Source organism: Molothrus ater, chromosome 8, assembly GCF_012460135.2.
Source record: "Molothrus ater isolate BHLD 08-10-18 breed brown headed cowbird chromosome 8, BPBGC_Mater_1.1, whole genome shotgun sequence".
Lineage (NCBI taxonomy): Eukaryota > Metazoa > Chordata > Aves > Passeriformes > Icteridae > Molothrus > Molothrus ater.
Genome location: NC_050485.2, coordinates 19,092,134 through 19,112,458, shown reverse-complemented (window position 1 = coordinate 19,112,458; position 20,325 = coordinate 19,092,134). Strand labels below are relative to the sequence as shown.

Here is a 20,325-nt window from a genome sequence, read left to right as displayed (position 1 = left end):
TATTTCAAATGTATGCATATATAGATATATAAGTGGAACAGGTAGACCAGCTTGATTCAGTTACTGTCTTCTGCTGGGTGTTCTCCATAGTAATTTTCTCCTGCTATTACCAAAACAAAGATTTTGGAGGACTGAGGCCAGCTGTGGCAAGCTGAGAAGCAAATAGTGGCATTTCTTATATGATTATGTGATAGACGAACACATATACCAGCAAAGGGAGAGTGCACTCAAAGGACAGGTCTGTCAGTGGTAAACACTGAACATAAGCCAGCTCACTTTTGGCTGCTATATACAAGTGTTGCAGTCCAACAGAGCTGCTGGTTCTGGTGTGTTGGAGTCTGGAGGCCTCCAGCATAATGGGAGCTCTGTATTGCTCCTCTTCAGACATGGCCTTGTGACGGTGGAAATTCTGACTGAGCTTGGAAAGGCAATTGTAGATGTTACACAGTGGGAATATGACTTGAGAAATCTCCTTCTCCTGTTTGTTTTGTTGTTTCTTCTTCCTCCTCGTCCCCTTAAGTCTTAGCAGAATTGGAGCCAATTGGGTGAAATACAATTTCATTTCTCACCCATTGGTGCTGATTGGGTGAAATGTAGTAAATGTGCTCTGTCAAGTGGTGGTGACTGAAGAGTAAAAAGATATTATTAAAGCCTCCTTCTTCAGACAAGAATATTTTGAGATTTTCCTTATTCTCTTTCTTAACTGAGGGTTTATGAAGGCTTAACCTAGAGATGTGTTTAAAGCATATGAGTTGGGTATGACTCCCAGTTCTCAGGAATAGTTACTGCTACTGTGACTGCACTGAATTGTCATTCAGCAAATGATTTAAGTGATTTGTCTACCCTGTCTATTTATAGTGACGTTCTCTTTTTTTCCTCCCTAACCCCTTGTTCTTAGCATTCCCATGGTTTGGAATGGATATTGGTGGAACGTTGGTTAAACTGGTCTACTTTGAACCTAAGGACATTACTGCAGAGGAGGAGCAGGAGGAGGTGGAAAACCTGAAAAGCATTAGGAAATACTTGACCTCCAATACAGCCTATGGTAAAACTGGCATTCGTGATGTGCACCTGGAACTGAAAAATTTGACTATGTGTGGACGCAAAGGAAACCTGCACTTCATCCGCTTCCCCAGCTGTGCCATGCACAGGTTCATACAGATGGGCAGTGAAAAGAACTTCTCCAGCTTGCACACTACACTCTGTGCCACGGGAGGTGGAGCTTACAAGTTTGAGGAAGACTTTAGAACGGTACGTGAGCAGTTCAAATGGGTTCAGTGGGAGGTACTTTGGAAAAACATCATGACAGCCCATCTACTAAAACTTGCTGGGAAAATAACTTTTTTTTAGTCCATCCTAACTGATTAGGAGCAACAGAATCAATTCACATTTGTTAATTGGTGACATTGCTGAGAACATGGAGGGGGGAGAGAAGGGTATTATACTTGCTGGGTATTCTACTGAAGTATTGCTGTGCAGGATGTTTTTAGTAAAGGTGGAGTTTTTTTAGACTACAATGATCGGATGCTGTGATGATCAGATGCTCATAATCAACTGAGGGTATGTTATGACAACCTAGAAGCCTGACACTACAGGTACTTGCAAACTGGTTATCTCTTGGAAACCAAATATGAAACCATACAGGCTGGAGATTTGATTCAGGTTCCCTTCCCTTTGTATTAACCTTCAAACAGACTGAAGTCAAGAGTCTGGAAGACTCTTGGAGCATGGGGGAGAGACAATGTGTGGGAACATATTAATACCAGCAAGCTTTTGATTTCAACTCTGTGAGTGTGCCATTTAAAGAAAGGCAATTCATGAGATGAGTAGGTCTCAGATCCCCAAAGATTTAAAAATAGCCTTTGCAGGGAACTCCAGAATCTGATGTAAATGTGAAGTTTTGCACCAAAGTACTCTTCAAAAATTGGTTGTGGTGCAGAAGCATCAAAGAGCTGTTGTACAAACCATGTTGAAGAGAAAAAGCATTCAGGAGGCAGTTGTCTGTTGCGCATCTGTCTGTATTGGGACATATTTTCATTTATTTTCTGTGAAAAAGATACTAATCTGATTGTCCCAGAACAGAGTCACCAAGACTAATGTGAATGATTTACTTGACTGGTGGGTCTGGAACTTCTGTCCCTAACTTTTGACCTTATCTTGAGGGAGAGGGATGGCTACTGGGTATGGCAGTTTACAGCTGCTTTTCTGTCTCTGCTTCTGTCCAGGGAGCTCTCATACTGAATCACCAACTGCTGTTGACTGCAGTCCTTGGCTCTGTGTGCTTCCTTTTGACCTCCCAGGCATCCATTCCTGCTGTACAAGAGGGTTTTTTCTCTGTAAATACCCTCCCATCATCAATATCCTCACATACCATATGACCAGGATTCTAAGGGGGATAAAGAATGCTGTAAGAGCTCAATATGAATTCCAACTGTTAGGCTGTTTTGCACTCACTTTCAGTGAATATTAGACTGTTTCCATGCCCAAAGAAGGATTATCAAGTTTTGAATTGGTGTAGTAGTCCGCTACTAGTGCAAGATTCCTTGCTGTTTAGGCTGACTGCAAGTCCCTTACAAGTTAGAGTCTACTGAGGATTAAGTCCTCAAAAACTTGTTTGCCTTGTGTTGTTTAAGGATGTTGGCACCAGAGTAGGAGGTGAGTCTTAGTTCTAGTCAGTGTGGCCTCAGTTGAGGTGTTTTTGAGTATCTTATATCCTGGGAGTGGTTCACATTCTTTGGGGACAATGGGAGGGTCACCTCAGGACTTTCTGAAGAGGCTGACTATCCCCTTGGAATGGTCAGTCTCTCCAAATTTATTCTTCCTGCATCGTTTAATAACACCTACAGTTGCTTAATAAGGAAGTTCATGTCCCTCGCTCCCACAGCTGTAGAACTGAACGTTACCTGGTGGCTCTCAGAGCTGAACATTTCTCTCTGTAGCTTTGGCCTTACAGACTGTAAGTGTGCAATCCACAGCGAGGGATCAGTCTCATCTCAGCTGCAATATAGTCAGTCTAGCAGGGGAAGCCATGGCTGGAGGAGTTGGGGCTGTTTTGCCAACTATTGAACATAAATACGAGGCCACATAGCAAATAACTGGTTGACTTAGGCATGAAATTCCACACCTCTGCAGCGTTGTTAACATCCTGTGTGCTACAACACTTGTAGGTAGTTTAAAACAAACCCTATAAAGGCTGGCTTGGGAGTTTTCTGGCATAAAGCTATCAGTGAAGTGCACTTCCACTAAAGTGAGTGCTTTGGACACCTCTTACAGCTATCCAGTTCCATAGCTTCCTTTATAGCAAGTGTTTCTTGGCTCAAACTGTAATATCCTTGGAGAATTACAGAAGCAGAATATTATCCATTACATGGAGGTTTGTTTGCTTAATCTCTCTCAAAGGGCAGTGTGTTCTGGGTACTGGCACTTAAATTGTCACACTTCATTAGCGATGGTAACAGCAGCTGGCTATCAGGGTATTCTGCTGTGCATAAATTGACACTGGACAACAGCTTCAGGACTGCTCTGTCAAAGTTCTGAAATACCTGTTTCAAGTATTTGACCACTAATTCACCTCTAGAAGTAGAGAATATGTGCCAAGTCTAAATCTTGCTACTGCAGGTTTCAGTGTTGTAAAATACCTTATATGCTATTTGCTACTTAGAAGCAGTGTGGAAAAACTAAGGTATGTTTGTGAATGTTGTTATTTTAATTTAAAAATACAGCTAAATGTTAGTAAATCCATTTGATCTAGCTAACATGCTTTTGTTCTGGCCCTTTATTTTCCTTTGTATATGCTTTTAAGTTACTTGTCTTTTCACAGTATTTCTCAATGTGACTGTAAGATTGCATAGATTTAGGAAAAAGATCCAATACATTGCAAAACAACATTCAAATCCCAAGGAAGGAAGCCTTCTAAGATTCACAGAAGATTTTTCTCCTTAAAATAGAGAGGCAAATACCCTGTTATTACTTGTCTCTGTTCCTTTGTCTGGTTCTGAATCCCTAAATGAGTTAAATAGGTTTGATCTAGACATCTCTGTTGCTTTTGTGTATTAAAAAATGACATACAATGGTGAGACATACTCCTTTTACCTTAAGACTGTTTACTTTTCTATAAGAAGGCAACTAAATCTACAAAGTTACCTAGGTTTAGCTATTTCACCTCCCTCATATGATCTGCAGTGTTGGAGAGGTGGATACCTGAGGAAGTCTCCGTGGTCTGCTTGCTGATTGCTGGCAGTATGTTGGATCTTTTGTCAGTCAGTAGCTTGGCAAATCATGTGACTCATTCTGAACATCTGAGTGCTCACCCTAGAAGTAGGAAAATTGACTCTATTCATTAAACGAGACCACAGAAATAATTTTACCATCCATATGGTTATACTTAATGTTCATTGAAGAGAGCATCAGTAAGTAATTCACCAAAAGAACTGTTTCCAGCCTAGGGGGTTTTTTCTTGCATTTTTGTTCTTTTTTTACCTCCTCTCTGAATGACTCTGAATGGTCTTTATAGCTGGCAGTCTTTATTTTCAGGTAACAGTGGTGTTAAGGCATGGATGAATCTGCAGCCTAATTCTGATAATCCTTCCTCCTTTCCCCAGCTATGTCCCTTCACGTATTCTGTAAATGCTCAAGTAACCACTTCTGTGAAAGTAAGGAGTACTTAGGCTTACTTGTTTGTGAGATGACTCTCTCTGTGCTCTGTGGCTCCTCCATGATAGCACAGGCACATGACTTGCACAGAAGTTTGCTGTTAATGTAATGAGGAATAAATTTCTAGGCTGCCACTCAGTTTTGTAGAGCAACTCGATGTAAAGGATGGGCAGGATGATGGGAGGAAGGACTATTCAGACTTTTGATTAAAACCTGCTCTGTTATAAAATTTCTGTTGATTGCAGTAGCTCAAAGGTGGAATCTCTGTATTCCTTTCCTGAACAGACACCTGCAGAACCTGACTTGTCTTAATAGAAATTCTTATTGCTGTCTTCAGTGGGAGTAGCATCTGTGCTAAAAACACCCAATCACTTAATCAAGAACATTTGGGACAGGGGAAGAAGGAAATCTCTTTACCAGCACAGACTCAAACTCAGACCTTGAACTTCCCATGAAGGAAAATTATTTAAAAGTGAGTCTGGCTGTTGGATAGTGATTTTCTTGTGCCAGTTATTAGCTAATTCTAAGGTTTGACTTTGTGCTATGAGCTGAATGCCTGAGGATGACTTATAGACTTAAAACAAATAAACTCGCTGTCCTGTGTTGTAGGATGAGTAAGCTGTGTAACTCTTTCACAGTTAGTGTGAGACTCAGAAATCTTCTTGCCGAGGAGGGTGGAGGCAGCTGCTCAGGCTGTAGGGGCTGGGCTGGAGTTGAAAGAGGCATTCAGAGAATGGGCTAAAGTAACCTCTTCAGAGGGAATGGGAGAAACAATGTGCATCTCTTCCCTGCCAAGAGAGAGGAGAGATCCTTAGGGCTCCTGTGCCAGGGGGCAGAGCTCTGCAGAGGATTCCTGATGAGTGCTTTTTTTGCCCAAAGCTGATAGAGAGTGAATCTTCTGCCTCAGTGAATGTTGGAATTGCAGTTTTTTTGCATTAGACTTTGTTTTGTTTGAATGTGAGTAGTTATTTTCAGCTCCATAAAGTAGCATGGTTGGGGTTTGAAGTGAATATAATCAAAATATGAAGAAAGCAAAGTCTTATGAAAGTAGAAGAGATGGAAGGAAAAGCTAGATTGTAAGCTATTCTAAGAAATAAAAACTGGAGCAATGCCCAGCAGACCTAAAAGCCACAGTGAATGACATAGTAAATGAGGCTGTTGTAATTGATAATTAAAAACTTGCCAGATGCTATGTTCCTAACAGGTTTTTTACAGGGAAAAAAAATCATATTTCTCATTGAAAGTCTAAGCGAAAAATGAACTTGCAACTGCATCTGGGTTCAGACTTTGCTGTGTTCGCCAGAATACAGTAAAAGTGGGTGAAATGTTTCATGAGCTGGAGCTTCATTGAAAATATGTCTTCACACCAATGGTGATACATTAGACTTCAACCCCAGAGCATGTATGTCATGGCTGCCCTCAGCTCAGTTATAGAGGACTGGGCTGTTTCATGTTCTCCTTGCTGAAGTGGATGTATTTTCTCACCTATAATAAGAAACAAATGGGACCCAAGTCTTTGACATATGTGCTTCCATACTTGAAAGCACAGACAAGCTGGTACCATGTTTTTTCTTTTTATACTGCTTGGTACTTAAATACAGACTTTTTTTTTTAATGTTATGCTATTACACTATTTAAAAAACAAGGCAAACAACAAAGAAATCCAAATTTAAATTTCATCAGGTAACACAGTTTCTCAGCACTTCTTGCAAGAGTTCAAGAGATGGTCTTTGATTTTTCTTGCAATAGCATCTGTACACAGTAGCAACAGACTTTTTGTATCCTTAAATCAGCTGTGTTTCAGGAGTGTGATGCTAAGGTCATAAGGGGAAATGTTGGCTATTTTCTCTTGGTGTGTTGCACCTGCTTGCAAGCATGGTTGAAGTCCAAAGTCACTCTTTTTGATGGTCCTGAAGAGTTTCTTGAGGTCTAAAGTGTTTTTTTCCCTTCTTCAGTATTTAAAAAGCAGTCTTAAAAAAAAAAAAAAGAGGAATAGCTACACTCTAGCTATAATGCAGAAAAATTATTCTTCAAAAAATGTGGTCCATGTGGTTCCTCTGTAATCATCATAAATTTTCCCTCCAGGGTCCTGTATACTACTTTGTTCTGCAGTTGTTCTTCTCATAGCACAACTTTCTAACATAACCTCTAGAGAGGCACTGTGCTAAATATAGTTACAGGAGTGCAGAGTAGGGTAAGTTGACCATTTTGCTGTCTGCCTTCACGTTAGGAATTGTAAAGGGCTGGAAAATACCTGCAAATGCATTTTGTAAATGTTGTAGGAAAAACGTCCGATTAAAATGTGCGTCTAGACACAGCTTCCATTTTAGTTATGCATATTTGCACATAAACTTTGGTTCCTCTAAGGAGAAGAGGTTTGAACAGCTGAAAGTTGAGTGTGAGTAGAGTGTGGTAGGTCAGGTTATGGCAGCAGGAAGAAATATTTGCCTACTTGTAAATTAGTTACAATGGTTACAGGTCCTCTATTCTGAGTGCAGTTTTGGTGCTTTGAGACATTGTGAGCAAATACACAGCTGTGTATGCAGAGAACGGGACAGAATTGTGACCATGGCTCAATTGTGCCTTCTTGTACAAGACTGGGTTACTACATTTCTTGAAACTTTGCCCTAATTTCTGTTTAGAAATAAGAACAGTGTTGGCTTAGTAAGCTATTTGGAGCCTTGGGTGTCTGGGGGCTGCAGAGCTTTTGGTTCTCTGAAGAAAGGTGGATTGACATAGAATACTGATGGCTGTGCTGATTATTCCAAAAATCAAAACCAGACTGTTGCAATGACACAGGAAAATAGTTTTTCAGTCTGCTATGAATATCATACATAAAAGAAAGCAGTAATAGTACTTCTCTGCTTACAGTATATCAACTGTTAAATATAGCACAGAGCTATAAAAAGCAGAACAAATTTTAGTGTGTCTTTTATACATGGAGGGCTGGACCTAATAAAAGCTTTATGTGTAGTGCTTGAGAAAGAACCTGATTAGTTTCTCTTGTTCTGTTCTTACTGAGTTGGTGAGGTGACTGGAGAGTGTAGAATTGAGGGATTTATCTGTGATTTTGTACTGGTATCAGAAGTGTTCTTCTCTGATTTGTATTACTTGTTTGTGTCTTGCCAGGTCTCTGGCTAGTGCTTACCTGTTTGCAAAAGTGTAGCATGGATCAGACAAAAGCTGCTTATGGCTGGGTATTTGGGTTACATTAGAGTAGGGGTTTGGACAGTAGGGGCCATAAACGTGCAAATGACTTGTCTGTACCACAGCTCCTGGTTCACTGCACATTTGTGCATGTGTGAGATCATGTATGCTCATGCTGCATCCAACTTACACACCAAGGTGAGGAAACTGACACTGTACAGCACAGAACCTAGGGAAAGATCATGGGTAGTACAGAATATTTCCTTGTGTCATCCAGGTATGTGCAATGTTTGTTGAACTGAATAAATCCTGTAAGGAGGGATGACTTAGGGGATTCCATGCAATGTTCATTGTGATAAACAGTGCATGAAGGGTTTATTATGTTGATACCTTGCATCATACCTTGTCTTGTATCTATCTTGGAGCTTTTCCTTGTGGTCTAATAGAAATTGATTAAATCCAAAATATTTGCAAAGTACCCTTAAGAATTTTGTAACATTTCTTGAAAAACTTTTTCTCACTAATTATGCTTATTCTATTTGCTAGCTAAATGGTTCAAGTCTTTTATGCTGCATGGCTATCATTTTAATTTGTGTAGTAATATGGTAACTAAAAAAAAAAAAAGGATTGCAGAAGTTGCAGGAGGAAAGACAGAAACAAGAGGAAATTATTTCCACCTCTCTCGCTTGTCTTATAAATAACTGGATCTATATTGAGGTCTTTGAAACTGCTGGTTTGGGGTCTTTTTGATCTTATTTCTTTTCCCTGGTTACAGAATTTGAGGAGTGGCAAGTAAAACAAAAGGACAGACCCAAAGAGTGGGATGGCTTTCACTTAGGGCAAGCTAGAGCTGTGCACAAGTAGAGCAAAGTCTTAACAGGGGAGATTTAAATAGCTTGAAAGAATGTAACCTATTGACCATGCCTGTTCTACAGAAATATCTTCCCTGTTTATAGTGACTTAGTATAGCTTCCAGAATTAAAAATAGCACATAGTTACCCATGTAAATCTTCTCCATTAGCTGTTATGAAAACATCCTGCAGTATGCAAATACTGAAGAAGCAGCTGTATACTGTATAACTCCATTATACTCTGCTTCTGCTTTTCTTTTTTTTTTTGCTAGAAAGTAGAGTTAGTCATGACCTGCTTTGCATGCATGAGGGTGAAAATGACCTCAGGATTTGGATGGGCATCTTTGCAGGGTTTTTTTGCCTTCTCCTCTGCCTAACAATGAAAAGGAGTGTTTCTACAGTCAGTCAATGTATCCTATTTTGAGAAAGGGATGTTATTTATAATTCTAGTGAACAGAATGCTATGGCAAGTAGACATGTCTGTTGAAGTACAGTCATGGTGACCTATGAGATCTCAGAGGGAATGTCTTTTGTCAGCTTTTGTTACTGGTTATCTGCCTTCTCTCTAAGTTATATTCTGCTGGGGGCACGGGCCTGACAATCTTTTTGTTTGGATTTTTATATGTTTTTTCACCAAACATAGGGGTCATGCCTCTCTTTTTCATGTGGCATTTTAAAGTGCTCATTGTAATTTAAAAATTAATCAGAATAACTAGTGATATGTACAAAAAAAAAATCCACTGTATATTTAATGCATATTTACATAATATGAGCATCTTAATTCTATTGAAAATTTCATTAAACTGCTGGGAAATGTGGTTGGATGATGAGCTAAAGCACTTTGCATCCTGAGGAATGCTGCTGTAGGCATATGTCTGATACTGCTCAAAAGCTGCAGAGCACAGCTCCTCTTGGTCTGGGAATGAGGGGGAAGACTTTTATTGCATCAGAATACGAAGGAGGAGAAATACTGCCTGCTTGCAGAGCCCAGAATGTCTCCAAGGCCAAGGAACTAGATGGCATTATGGTGTAGCACATCATGGTTTTGGGAGGTACCTGTTGTCAGGCAGATAGTGAATTTTTACTTCAGACTTCATGCTTAGAACTTTGTACTGCTTAAATAGCGTAATGTGTTACTATTAAAGTGAACAAAGTGCTTTTGTCCTTCTCAGTGTTGTGTTATGCTAGGAAATGTGTGTTTCTTAATTTCTTGTTATTCTTTTACAGATGGCTGATCTACAGCTCTATAAACTGGATGAATTGGACTGTTTGATCCAGGGCCTCCTTTATGTTGATTCTGTTGGTTTCAATGGCCAACCAGAGTGCTATTATTTTGAAAATCCTACAGATCCTGAACAGTGCCAGAAAAAGCCTTACTGCCTTGATAATCCATATCCTATGCTGCTGGTTAACATAGGCTCAGGGGTCAGCATCCTAGCTGTGTATTCTAAGGACAATTATAAAAGAGTTACAGGATCCAGGTAAATTTACTTTTGTTTTTTTAAATTGTTTTCTCCTTCACAACTGAAGAAGTAGAATTAGAGAGTGTGCTCAGTAGCTACAGCTCCAAATGTTGCATGTATTCCCATTTCTTTTAAAAGCCTAACAGTAGCAAAGCTGAAGATATCCTAGGATGCCTTCAGAGAGAGAATCTATGTCAGGGAAATCATTGATCTTTCCAACTTTAGACCTGCCTTAATCTCTTGTTGGTGTTCTTACCTATTTCCCATCTCTCGCTGTGAATTACCAAAATAAAACTGTCCCAGCAAATGAGTCTTCTCTTCCCTGCATTCTGTTTTTTGGTGCATGATACACATGAAAGTTTCTCCTGTATACTGCACATGATGTGATTATGTACCTTCTATTGCCTTACCTAGGCCATACCCTTGCCACAACAGTAGCCGTGAGCCATTTCTCTATCTGCAGTACGGATGGATACAAGTGGGAGGCATTGGATTTCTTGCAGTTCTGGGTCTTTTTCAAGCACAGAAATTTTGTATCTTTGGTAGACATGCTTCTAATCCTTTCCACTGTGGAAGGAAAAACATGACTGCAGTGTGTGGTTGACTTGTTATAGGTGATGAAATCAATACTGTCTTGTGGCTGGTGTGCATAGCTTTCTACTGTTCAAATACTGAGTATACTACAGTTCTGTGAGATGTGTTCTGAAAAACCCAATAATCCAAGAGCATGGACTAAACAGTGACCTATGTGCTTTTTTCATGCAGGTGAAAAAAGTGTGGTGTCTCACTGATCCCCTTGTTTTCAGTGGCTGCAGTCTCTGTCACTGCAAATAAGCTTTGTCAGTGGCCAAGAAAGAATGAGGAAGGATGTAGAGATTACTAAGTTGAAGTTCATGTCTGTAAGACTGAAAAGTTCAAAGTAGAGCTTTAATGGCTTAGCAACATGTTATGCAGTTAAATAATCCCTGCTAATTTTATGTAGTCAGTAAATATTGTACTGAGCCTTTAGAAAATATTCAAGTGAGTGCTCCTTGCTCAGAGTTCTTTCAGGGAAAGAACAGTCAGGGCTGATGCTGGGCTTACTTTGAAAAGAAGCCAACCAGAATGCTTTCTGCCATTGGCTAGGGGGACAAGGTCTGTCTTGGCTGCCAGCCGTCACTGATTTACCTTTGTTCACTGTTCATTCTTTCCTCAGTCATTTGAGTGCTCTGCTGGTTAATTATTCTTGTGCAGAAAACTTGTTAGAGTGCTACAAATAGCAAAGTGATATCTGAGGTGTTGGATTGGACCTTATTCTTAGCTAACCCTTTAGTATAATTCTCCTATTCAAGGATTAAAGACTCAAAGATAGTTCAGTTAAGACCACACTTGTGTTAAATAGGAACTCATTGCAGAGTGTCCATGTTCCCTCCTTGAGGGAGGGGTTGTGAGATGCAGCTGGCACCTGTGTGCAGCATTATTGCACATGGCACTCTGAAGGGTTGTGGTGAAAGCTGGTTCAAGCTGCTGGGCTGAAGGGACTGTGCTTTTGCAGCCTTGGAGGAGGAACATTCCTGGGGCTGTGCTGTTTGCTCACTGGCTGCGAGACGTTTGAAGAAGCGCTGGAAATGGCTGCAAAAGGAGACAGCACCAACGTGGACAAGCTGGTGAAGGACATCTACGGAGGGGACTACGAGCGCTTTGGCCTTCAGGGCTCTGCTGTAGCCTCCAGGTGTGTGTTAACTGGGCTGTTTGTAAGCAGGCCCTTGGAAACTTCCTGTGCATGCTACACTGAGTGCATCATCCCTGGGCTATGCACTGTGTCCATGTGGAAATGTCACTCCATGGGTCATGGGGGTTGTCCTTTGATCTCTCACCTACTTCTTGCTCTTTTTTTTTTAAACAGCTGTAAGTAATGCCTCATACAGTTTGCTTCGATTTAAATTACAGTTATTTTAGAAGTGTCCTTAGTCATTGTTCTGCCTTTCTAATGAGATCCCTTTTCACATTTCAAATCACAAATGAATGGTTCTCAAATCCAAGCAAAGCTTGCTAAATGATAAAATTTTAAGGGCTTTGATCACTCCTGTATGTCTCATTTTAAAAGACATGATTTTCCTCACACAGCTTTGGTCATATGATGAGTAAAGAAAAGAGAGATTCCATCAGTAAAGAGGACTTGGCCAGAGCTACTTTGGTCACCATCACCAACAACATAGGTTCTATTGCTCGCATGTGTGCACTGAACGAGGTAAGTTATTTACCATGAGCTTGAAATCTTTAGAAACAACATAGTGAGATTATCAGGATGCAAAAATGCAAATTGCTGACATAGTAGATGTGTCACTGGCTTTGGTAAATATGCATAACCCTTGTGGCTTGTTATATGTATGCTTTGGTGCAAAGTGTAAGGCTGTTCAAGCTTCAAAGCTACAGAAGAGGGGAGAAAAATTGTCCATAGAGATCTCTGAGGCATTGAGTTTCAGCCCGGAGTGTTCACTTGTTCTCAAGCTGTAATACATAGATACTAACATGTTTTTAATACTAATTATTACTCTGTTACTTTGTAGTCATTTACAGGTTTTACTACAGCAAAATGGAATTTATTTTGAATACTATTTTGCTTGGATTATTTCCATAGCAGGATGGGTTGAAATTGTGTATTGTGTTAAATGTTTGGATAGATGCAAGTTCCATTGCATTGTGTCAGATAAAAAGAAAAATGCAGTTCATTTTCCTTCTGAGACTCCTATCAGATGCTTATTAGATTCTTTTCATTAGGCATGATAAATAGGGATGGATTGTTCCATCCATACACTACATCTTCCAGCAGCTACAAAAAAAACCAGAAACAAACACAAACCCCACCCAAACATTCAGGCCTGAGCTTTTATTTGCAGATTTCATCCTTTACCATTATGTGGTAACTAATACCTTTCATCTGCTCTGAGCAGATAATGAATTTATAGAATTTTTTAAAATATGTAGATGTTTTAGCTGCACAGCATTCTGTTGGTAGAAATAATTGCTGCCCCTTTTATGTTTTTAATCAACTACACACAGAGCCAGAAAAATTGATCAAAACAAATCCAAGAAACTCACCAAACTGCCATCTAATCACTTTATTGGGTCCCATCTAGCTTATGGCTTTATCAGAAATAGTAAATAATTAATTACTAGTGCTTTTTGTGGGTGTGGGGTTTGATTTGATTTTCAATCAACCTTTGATACTTTTCCCTCTTGGTCTTTTCAAGACAAAAGGTCCTAATACTTAAGTCTCCTTACCTAATAAAAGAGAATACACTATTCTATATGATGCTTCATTTTGTCTTTTAAATCTTTTTATGGTTGTAATTTTAAGATTGAATTATCAGATCTTCATATGATATTCAGAGTGTTGTTGCTCAATGAATTTAAGTGATGGCATATGGATAAATTTTGTGTTCACACCTCCTTTACTAACAGTTCATAATATTTAATTTTTGTGAGCATGCAACTCATTTCTAAGAAATCATCAACAGCCCCTCCATGGTATAATCTTAAAAGTGGCTAATTAGGAGCCCCTATCATTGTGTCTGCATAATCAAGCATCTTTCCCCCTTTCAGTTGTGTCATTTCACTTTTTAAATTTAAACTTCATCTGCCATTTTTCCCTCAATCATGGGATATAAGTATCTTCAGCACTGCTATGCTGTTCATTTTTTGTTTTCTTTTGATTTAGTATGCCATTGTTATGTTTTTTGCTCATATTCCTCTCTGGAGGACCTGAGGACTGCCCAAGTTGCAGTGTATGCCCCTATCAAATGCCACTGGTAACCTTCCTTCATTGTGAAAAGTGGCTACAGGCTTCCTTTTTTTTTTTTCTTGACAATTTGACTCTTTCAGTCAGGATGATTCTCAGTCTTTCAGTGTTCTCTTTGCTTTCAGCTTCTTTACAGTGTTGCCTTGTGGCATGGAGTTCAAGCAGCATTGTACAGGGCTATCAAAGCATGGAGAGTTGCAGCAGGGAACCACAGAGGAGGAGACAGGCTGCTAATGAAACTAATGCTTCTGAGTCACTGTGAAAAAGTTCCTACCATCTTTGTTCTGGGGGCAGGCCTCTTAAAAACTGATGTGATCCATAGAATTTGGTGGAGGAATGTGAATTGATGTGTTAAATATTCTTCATTTCACAGTGTCAAAGCAGAATTTCTCCAGCACCTGAAGTAAATGATTTTGTAGTTTCAGAGAATGAAAACTTCATTTAGTTGCTTTACATACTATTAAAAAGAAAAACATGCAGTATCATTTCAAGTTAGCTAATCTTCAGATAGCTTGCTCTTGGGGAAAAAAACCTAATGCTATCACTCTGCTAAATAATCTAGACACCTAAATTGCCTTTGGGAGACATGGCTCTTACTTACAGCAAGCCTGATGAATCAAATCCTCAAATAAGAGCTAAATAAATAGTTGAATATGATATTCTTTTGTGGAGCTGGTATGTATTAGATTAGGGTTATGGTAAAGCTCGCTTTTAGGTTGACAGAATCAATTTATGCCCTGAAGCATGACTTCTGATAAGTTTTTCCCAATGATTGCAGCTTTAATATTGTGTTGAAAATGACTTGCATATGTGCAGGAAAAATGAGGCTGGGGAATAAATGAAATATTCTGTCTGCAAAACTTCAAAGCAGAATTGCTTGCACAAAGTTGGCAATGGGGTAGAAAAATTCCATAGTCTGGAACCATTTGGCCACAGACCCTTTGAAATGGCCTGTCCTAGGCACAGCAGAGCTGCATAAAGGAAACTGATCTCCTGGTTTATACTTTCCTTACTCACAGAACATGTAAGTTTGCATCTGAACAAGCTGCCTTGCAAAAATATGTGCAGGTTTTTTATTGTGTTATTGATATAGATTTCCCTATTCAATTATATTGGTAAATAATCTGAATATGCTATAGTGAAGTTATACTATAGCTTTCTGCTGCAGGGTAGTTGAACAATTTGACAAGACCCCACAGAGTGAAAGAGTGCATGTCTTTTCCAGGCTGCTGTAATTTGATTAGCTTAAATTAGCATGTCACCATCATCTCTTCAGCAGTTTAAGATTTCTGTCTTTCAGCTTTGAAAGTTTCAGCAGTGGACAATTGAAAATTAAATTGACAGAACTCCCTTAAGAGTAGCATTTCAGCTTCTGAAAAACGCTAAACTTGTTTTTAGTTCAGATCAGAAATTTAGGAAAGTTTATATTATTAATACAGTTTTTCACCTTGTCAACTCAAGGAACATTTGAAACAAAATTGAAATTTTCATGTTGGTCTACACTGTTATTCTAGTAGATATGACTAGTACTTTTAGATTCAAAATTTGCAGTAATTTTTATACTCTGTGTTAGGTATTGCTTCTGCTAGCAGTAGCTTTGTTTTTATATTCAGAAAAAATCATATGCATGTGAAATTGAAATGTAGATTCTAATGAGTTTTATGCTATGGCATTACAGGAAATTAGTTGTGTATTTGTCCCTCCTTTGTCTGAAGTTGCTTCAGAGACAAAACTGCTTTAGCCAAGGGTGCAGGGTGCTCTTGACCATGTTCCATAGCAGCAGTTTGAAATTTAAGAAGTTCTTTTTTTCATTCATAAATTCCTGAGTATCAATGCATGCTGAAGTGGCTGCAGAGTCTGAGGAGACAGATGACTGCAGGGGAATGGTTTCAGTAAAGTTTGTGTTGCTGTGTTTGGTTTGAGGGCAGTCAGGGCTGGCCCTCGCTCAGGCAGCGCACACCAGTGAAGGAGCTCTGCTGTCTGGGGATGGGCTGTGCAGCACAGGCCACTCCAGTGAGGGTGTCCCCTGGGCTGTGACACAGGCCACTCCAGTGAGGGTGTCCCCTGGGCTGTGACACAGGCCACTCCAGTGAGGATGTCCCCTGGGCTGTGCAGCACAGGCCACTCCAGTGAGGGTGTCCCCTGGGCTGTGACACAGGCCACTCCAGTGAGGGTGTCCCCTGGGCTGTGACACAGGCCACTCCAGTGAGGGTGTCCCCTGGGCTGTGACACAGGCCACTCCAGTGAGGATGTCCCCTGGGCTGTGGCACAGGCCACTCCAGTGAGGGTGTCCCCTGGGCTCTGCAGCACAGGCCACTCCAGTGAGGATGTCCCCTGGGCTGTGACACAGGCCACTCCAGTGAGGGTGTCCCCTGGGCTGTGACACAGGCCACTCCAGTGAGGATGTCCCCTGGGCTCTGCAGCACAGGCCACTCCAGTGAGGATGTCCCCTGGGCTGTGACACAGGCCACTCCAGTGAGGGTGTCCCCTGGGCTCTGCAGCACAGGCCACTCCAGTGAGGGTGTCCCCTGGGCTCTGCAGCACAGGCCACTCCAGTGAGGGTGTCCCCTGGGCTGTGACACAGGCACAGTCCTGGGCATGGCCCGGCTGTGGCTGCAGCACAGGAATTGCTGCAGAGCCAAGTGCTGGGCTTTACAGAGCTGGATCAATGCAGAGGGGTAACCCTTGCTAATTCTAGTCCCTGTGCAGCCTTTCTGGCAAACTTCTGCAGAAGACTCTTGAAGATACATTCCTAGGGCTCTTCAGGACTCCTGTAAAAGCTTTTATCTCCAGGATGTGGTCTCCCACTGAATCTTCTAGACCAATTCTAGTGTCTGGTGAACATCATCTGGTACTCCAATGCAAAATGCAAGTGAAATTTTGTGCATAAGAGGCAGAACTGGGCTTGGCAAGATAGATAGGGACATTGTTTAGACACCACACAGAACCACTGCTCTCTGCAGTGGTGTACATACAAGTAAGGACGGTCTGTGGCTTTCTTATTGGCAGCCTAGTGCTGATGGTTCAAAAAATCTTAATTTCCTGTGAAAACTGAGTTCAAATGAGCTTTGAAACAAAGGAATGCCATACATATCAAGTATTATTATGTTGTCCCTATTTCGCTTGCTTTTTGAAAATGGAGTCACACTCCTGATAATAGATAATGAAAGATGCTCCTTCTCATCTCTAATGTAATTCTTCTCAGATACCCTTCAGAGGTTCTCCATCTGGATTTAATAATCATAGTGATCTCTGGAAAGTTGCTTCATTTAACATGCAACGGGAGAAAGATGTCTTCAGTGCAGCCATATACAATTAAAAAAACCAAACACCACCACCAAAACACTCATAATCTGAGTCATGTTGGGAAGGTTGTGACATTTATTTGATATTTTAAACAAATATTGATCATCTATGATAATAGCCTCTCACTTGCTTTTGAATAAAACTCTGCACCTCACTGCTCTTCCAATGTCTCTTACTTAGTGGTCAGTAACTGCAATATTTTTTGACTTTTCAATTTGAAGTATTTAAATGTAACCTAAAATTCCCATTTAACTTTGTAGTAGAGGCAGAGGTACATGTTAAATGAGGCAAATAATGTAGCTGAATATAATTTTTCTGGTATGTTTTTCAAATTCAATTTTACAGAATATCGACAAGGTGGTGTTTGTTGGCAACTTTCTCAGAATTAATATGATTTCTATGAAGGTGCTAGCATATGCTATGGATTATTGGTCCAAGGGACAGCTAAAAGCTCTCTTTTTGGAACATGAGGTAAGGAAATATGTGTTGAACTTCCATTTGTAAGTACGAAATTCTTGTAGTTCTTTTTTTGGTGAACTTGAAAGGGGAGAAATGCCATTGCTTTGAATTGAATGCACAAGCTAAGTTCTGCATAAATATTATTTAGTTTATGAATTCATTTGAAAATACTACTTGTTACCTCCTTGGTTTGATCACTGATCTTGTGATATGTGTTGTTAAACATTGTCCATTGCTTGTATTTGCTTTCTGACCCTGAAAGCAACAATGTTCCTTTGTGTGGGCTGGTATAAGAGAACCTCAAGTACAATTCATTTTTGTAAGCATAATTTTGAGGTGACTCCCAGATGGACAGACAGGTCCATGATGGAAACTGCCCTGCCTCAGTACAGCATCAGTATTATGGTGTTGTAATTTATTTTTTTATATAATTTTGGAGAACTTTTCCCAGTATCAAGCCCTTTCTTCTGCCTAAGGATGATCTTATTAAATCATATTTTAGATAGAGCAAATATTTGACAGGGCTGACATTCTTTTAGTTGCCTTAACAGGCAGCTTGAAAGTTTTCAGCCTGAAAACTTTGTGTTCATGTTATGTCTTATTTTGGAATTTGATTGGTTTTGATTTTCTTTTGCCTTTGTTCAAAGGGTTATTTTGGAGCTGTTGGGGCTCTTCTAGAAATGCTTAAAATGACAGATGATCAGTGATGAAGCTGTCTGAAGAGATTCCTACTGCAGATGCTGCTGGGTAAGAGTGAAAGCCACTACAAGGATGGAAATGAAGCCATTATGGTAGTTCTACCTGCTGGATTTGTAAATAATTTAAAATCCTTTTAGCTGATCTTTAATTTCTGGGTTTTGACCTTATATTTCAGAATTCATACAGGGAATTACAAGATTTTTTTCTGTACACTGTATTTTATAGGGGAAAAATGTGCAAAGTGGCCAAACATACAGATTTTATGGATTTATTTTAAAAAATGGATACTGTTTAATGTAGGACCTGTGATATGAGGCATCTGCTTTTCTTCTGGGGTTTACTGATTAGTGTGGTAATTTTAACTTCATTTAGTAATCACTCTAGGAGATTTTTTATCTTATTTTCATGACGTTTCATGATTTGTTCTTGGTTTCAAATGAAACTACAAAGCTGATGCATTTTACTGTGAAAACTAGTCATTGATTTTTTTGCCTTTCCTTTCCTCATTAGATGAGATACTTTAACCACTCTCTACCAACTCCACCCCCCAAAAAAAATTTGCAAATCATTTTGTGGCTAAATGCATTTCTTCAAAGGACTGTGAGGAAGCTTCATAATAGCAGGGGGTTAAAGATTGTAATTATTCAGTGGTCATGAATTGCAACAAGAAGAGACTGCCAACTGGTTTTGCAGGGCTGATTCATCTTTATAATAAAAAATTTTAAAGAAGATGTGACCTAAAATCTTAATTATTGAATTGACACTAAAATGAAAATCTGTTTCTGATGAAAAACCCCTGATCAACATGAAGAGTTCTGTAGTAAAGATGTTATTCACACTTGATATTAGATGGTAAAGGGAGATTGTCTTCAGTTATTTTTCTGTAGTCTACAAATTTTAACTTATTCTTAATTGAAAACAACTGATAACAGCATTATTAAAAGCCCAGTTACTAAAATTAAAAAATACTGACTAGAGTATTTTCTGCTTTTAAACTAGTCTTAACTTCCTCTCCAGGACACTAAAATTTGGGTGTTTATTCCAGTACGGTATTTTCTACCTTTTTGGATTTGTAGACCTCTCTAGATCTTTTTTTCCCAAGTTGAATTGAGCTCCCTTTGAAATCCATGTACTTATGTTGCTGCAGAGCATGTATAAACTTGGTTTCCTTAGACACCTTGAAGGCTCACAAATGAGAGGCTGAAAAACAATTCATAAATTATTTTGTCTTGCAGGACTGTATGTGATGTCACATAAAGTCAATGACTCATCAGAGAGACAGTATAGAATTCAGTATATTTTTGGAAGGGGGTGCATTTCACTTTTTAAGTCATTGACTTGCGTATCTCCCAAATGTTGAAAGATGGTAATATTAACTGAAGTGTTAACTTGTGTGATGGAAATAAAGACCACTACTGTTTTGACAGTTTTAATGTATCTGTGGAATTCATTTCTTGGAAGCAATGATGTGACATACATAACACTTGTTTTTGTGACATACATGGCTACTTATTTATATGATAATCGTTTGGTTCTGGACATGTTTTTACTCTTCATAACAAGGCTTTAGTCTTCGAAGCCTTTTGCCTGCTTGAAATTGACTTTAAAGGGCTGTAAACAAAAATATGAGATAATATTAGCATGTTGAAGTTGGTATTTTCTGTAATATTGAGCTTGAGATAAGTGCAGATGGTTCTGCTCAGTGCCTCTATTTTTTAATAAAGAAAAGAAAACTTTGATTAATGTTATTGGCTAAGTTTTGCCTTCAAATAAAGATTCACTTGTACACTGTTTTGATTTTTTAAGGAAAACTTCAGAATGTTAAGAGGTAACTGTTCTTCTTACGGTAACCAGTAGAGGGAAGCACGACATCAGCCGTGTGACTGCTGGTTTCAGAGAAAGATCCTGTCCTTCTCTCCTTTGTCTGCTTTTGAAGGAATTTGACATGGGAATGTCTGTCACTTAG

General features: G+C 39.5%; 1 protein-coding gene across 7 annotated transcripts in view; it reads left to right on the top strand.

The window, feature by feature from the left end:
• PANK1 (pantothenate kinase 1) overlaps positions 1 to 20,098 on the top strand; it is a 35,538-nt gene extending 15,440 nt beyond the window's left edge. For 5 of the 7 annotated variants that reach the window (XM_036385416.2, XM_036385415.2, XM_036385413.2 and 2 more), the window contains 6 exons: positions 899 to 1,251; positions 9,879 to 10,132; positions 11,649 to 11,825; positions 12,221 to 12,344; positions 17,547 to 17,672; positions 18,308 to 20,098. In XM_036385416.2, coding sequence (XP_036241309.1) covers positions 916 to 1,251; positions 9,879 to 10,132; positions 11,649 to 11,825; positions 12,221 to 12,344; positions 17,547 to 17,672; positions 18,308 to 18,367 — 1,077 coding nt within the window. In that variant the 5' untranslated portion in view covers positions 899 to 915 and the 3' untranslated portion in view covers positions 18,368 to 20,098. Of the gene's footprint in view, positions 1 to 898; positions 1,252 to 9,878; positions 10,133 to 11,648; positions 11,826 to 12,220; positions 12,345 to 17,546; positions 17,673 to 18,307 lie in introns of those variants that run through there. The other 2 variants (XM_054515552.1, XM_036385417.2) reach the window with 2 other exon arrangements.
• The last annotated feature ends 227 nt before the right edge of the window (positions 20,099 to 20,325 follow it).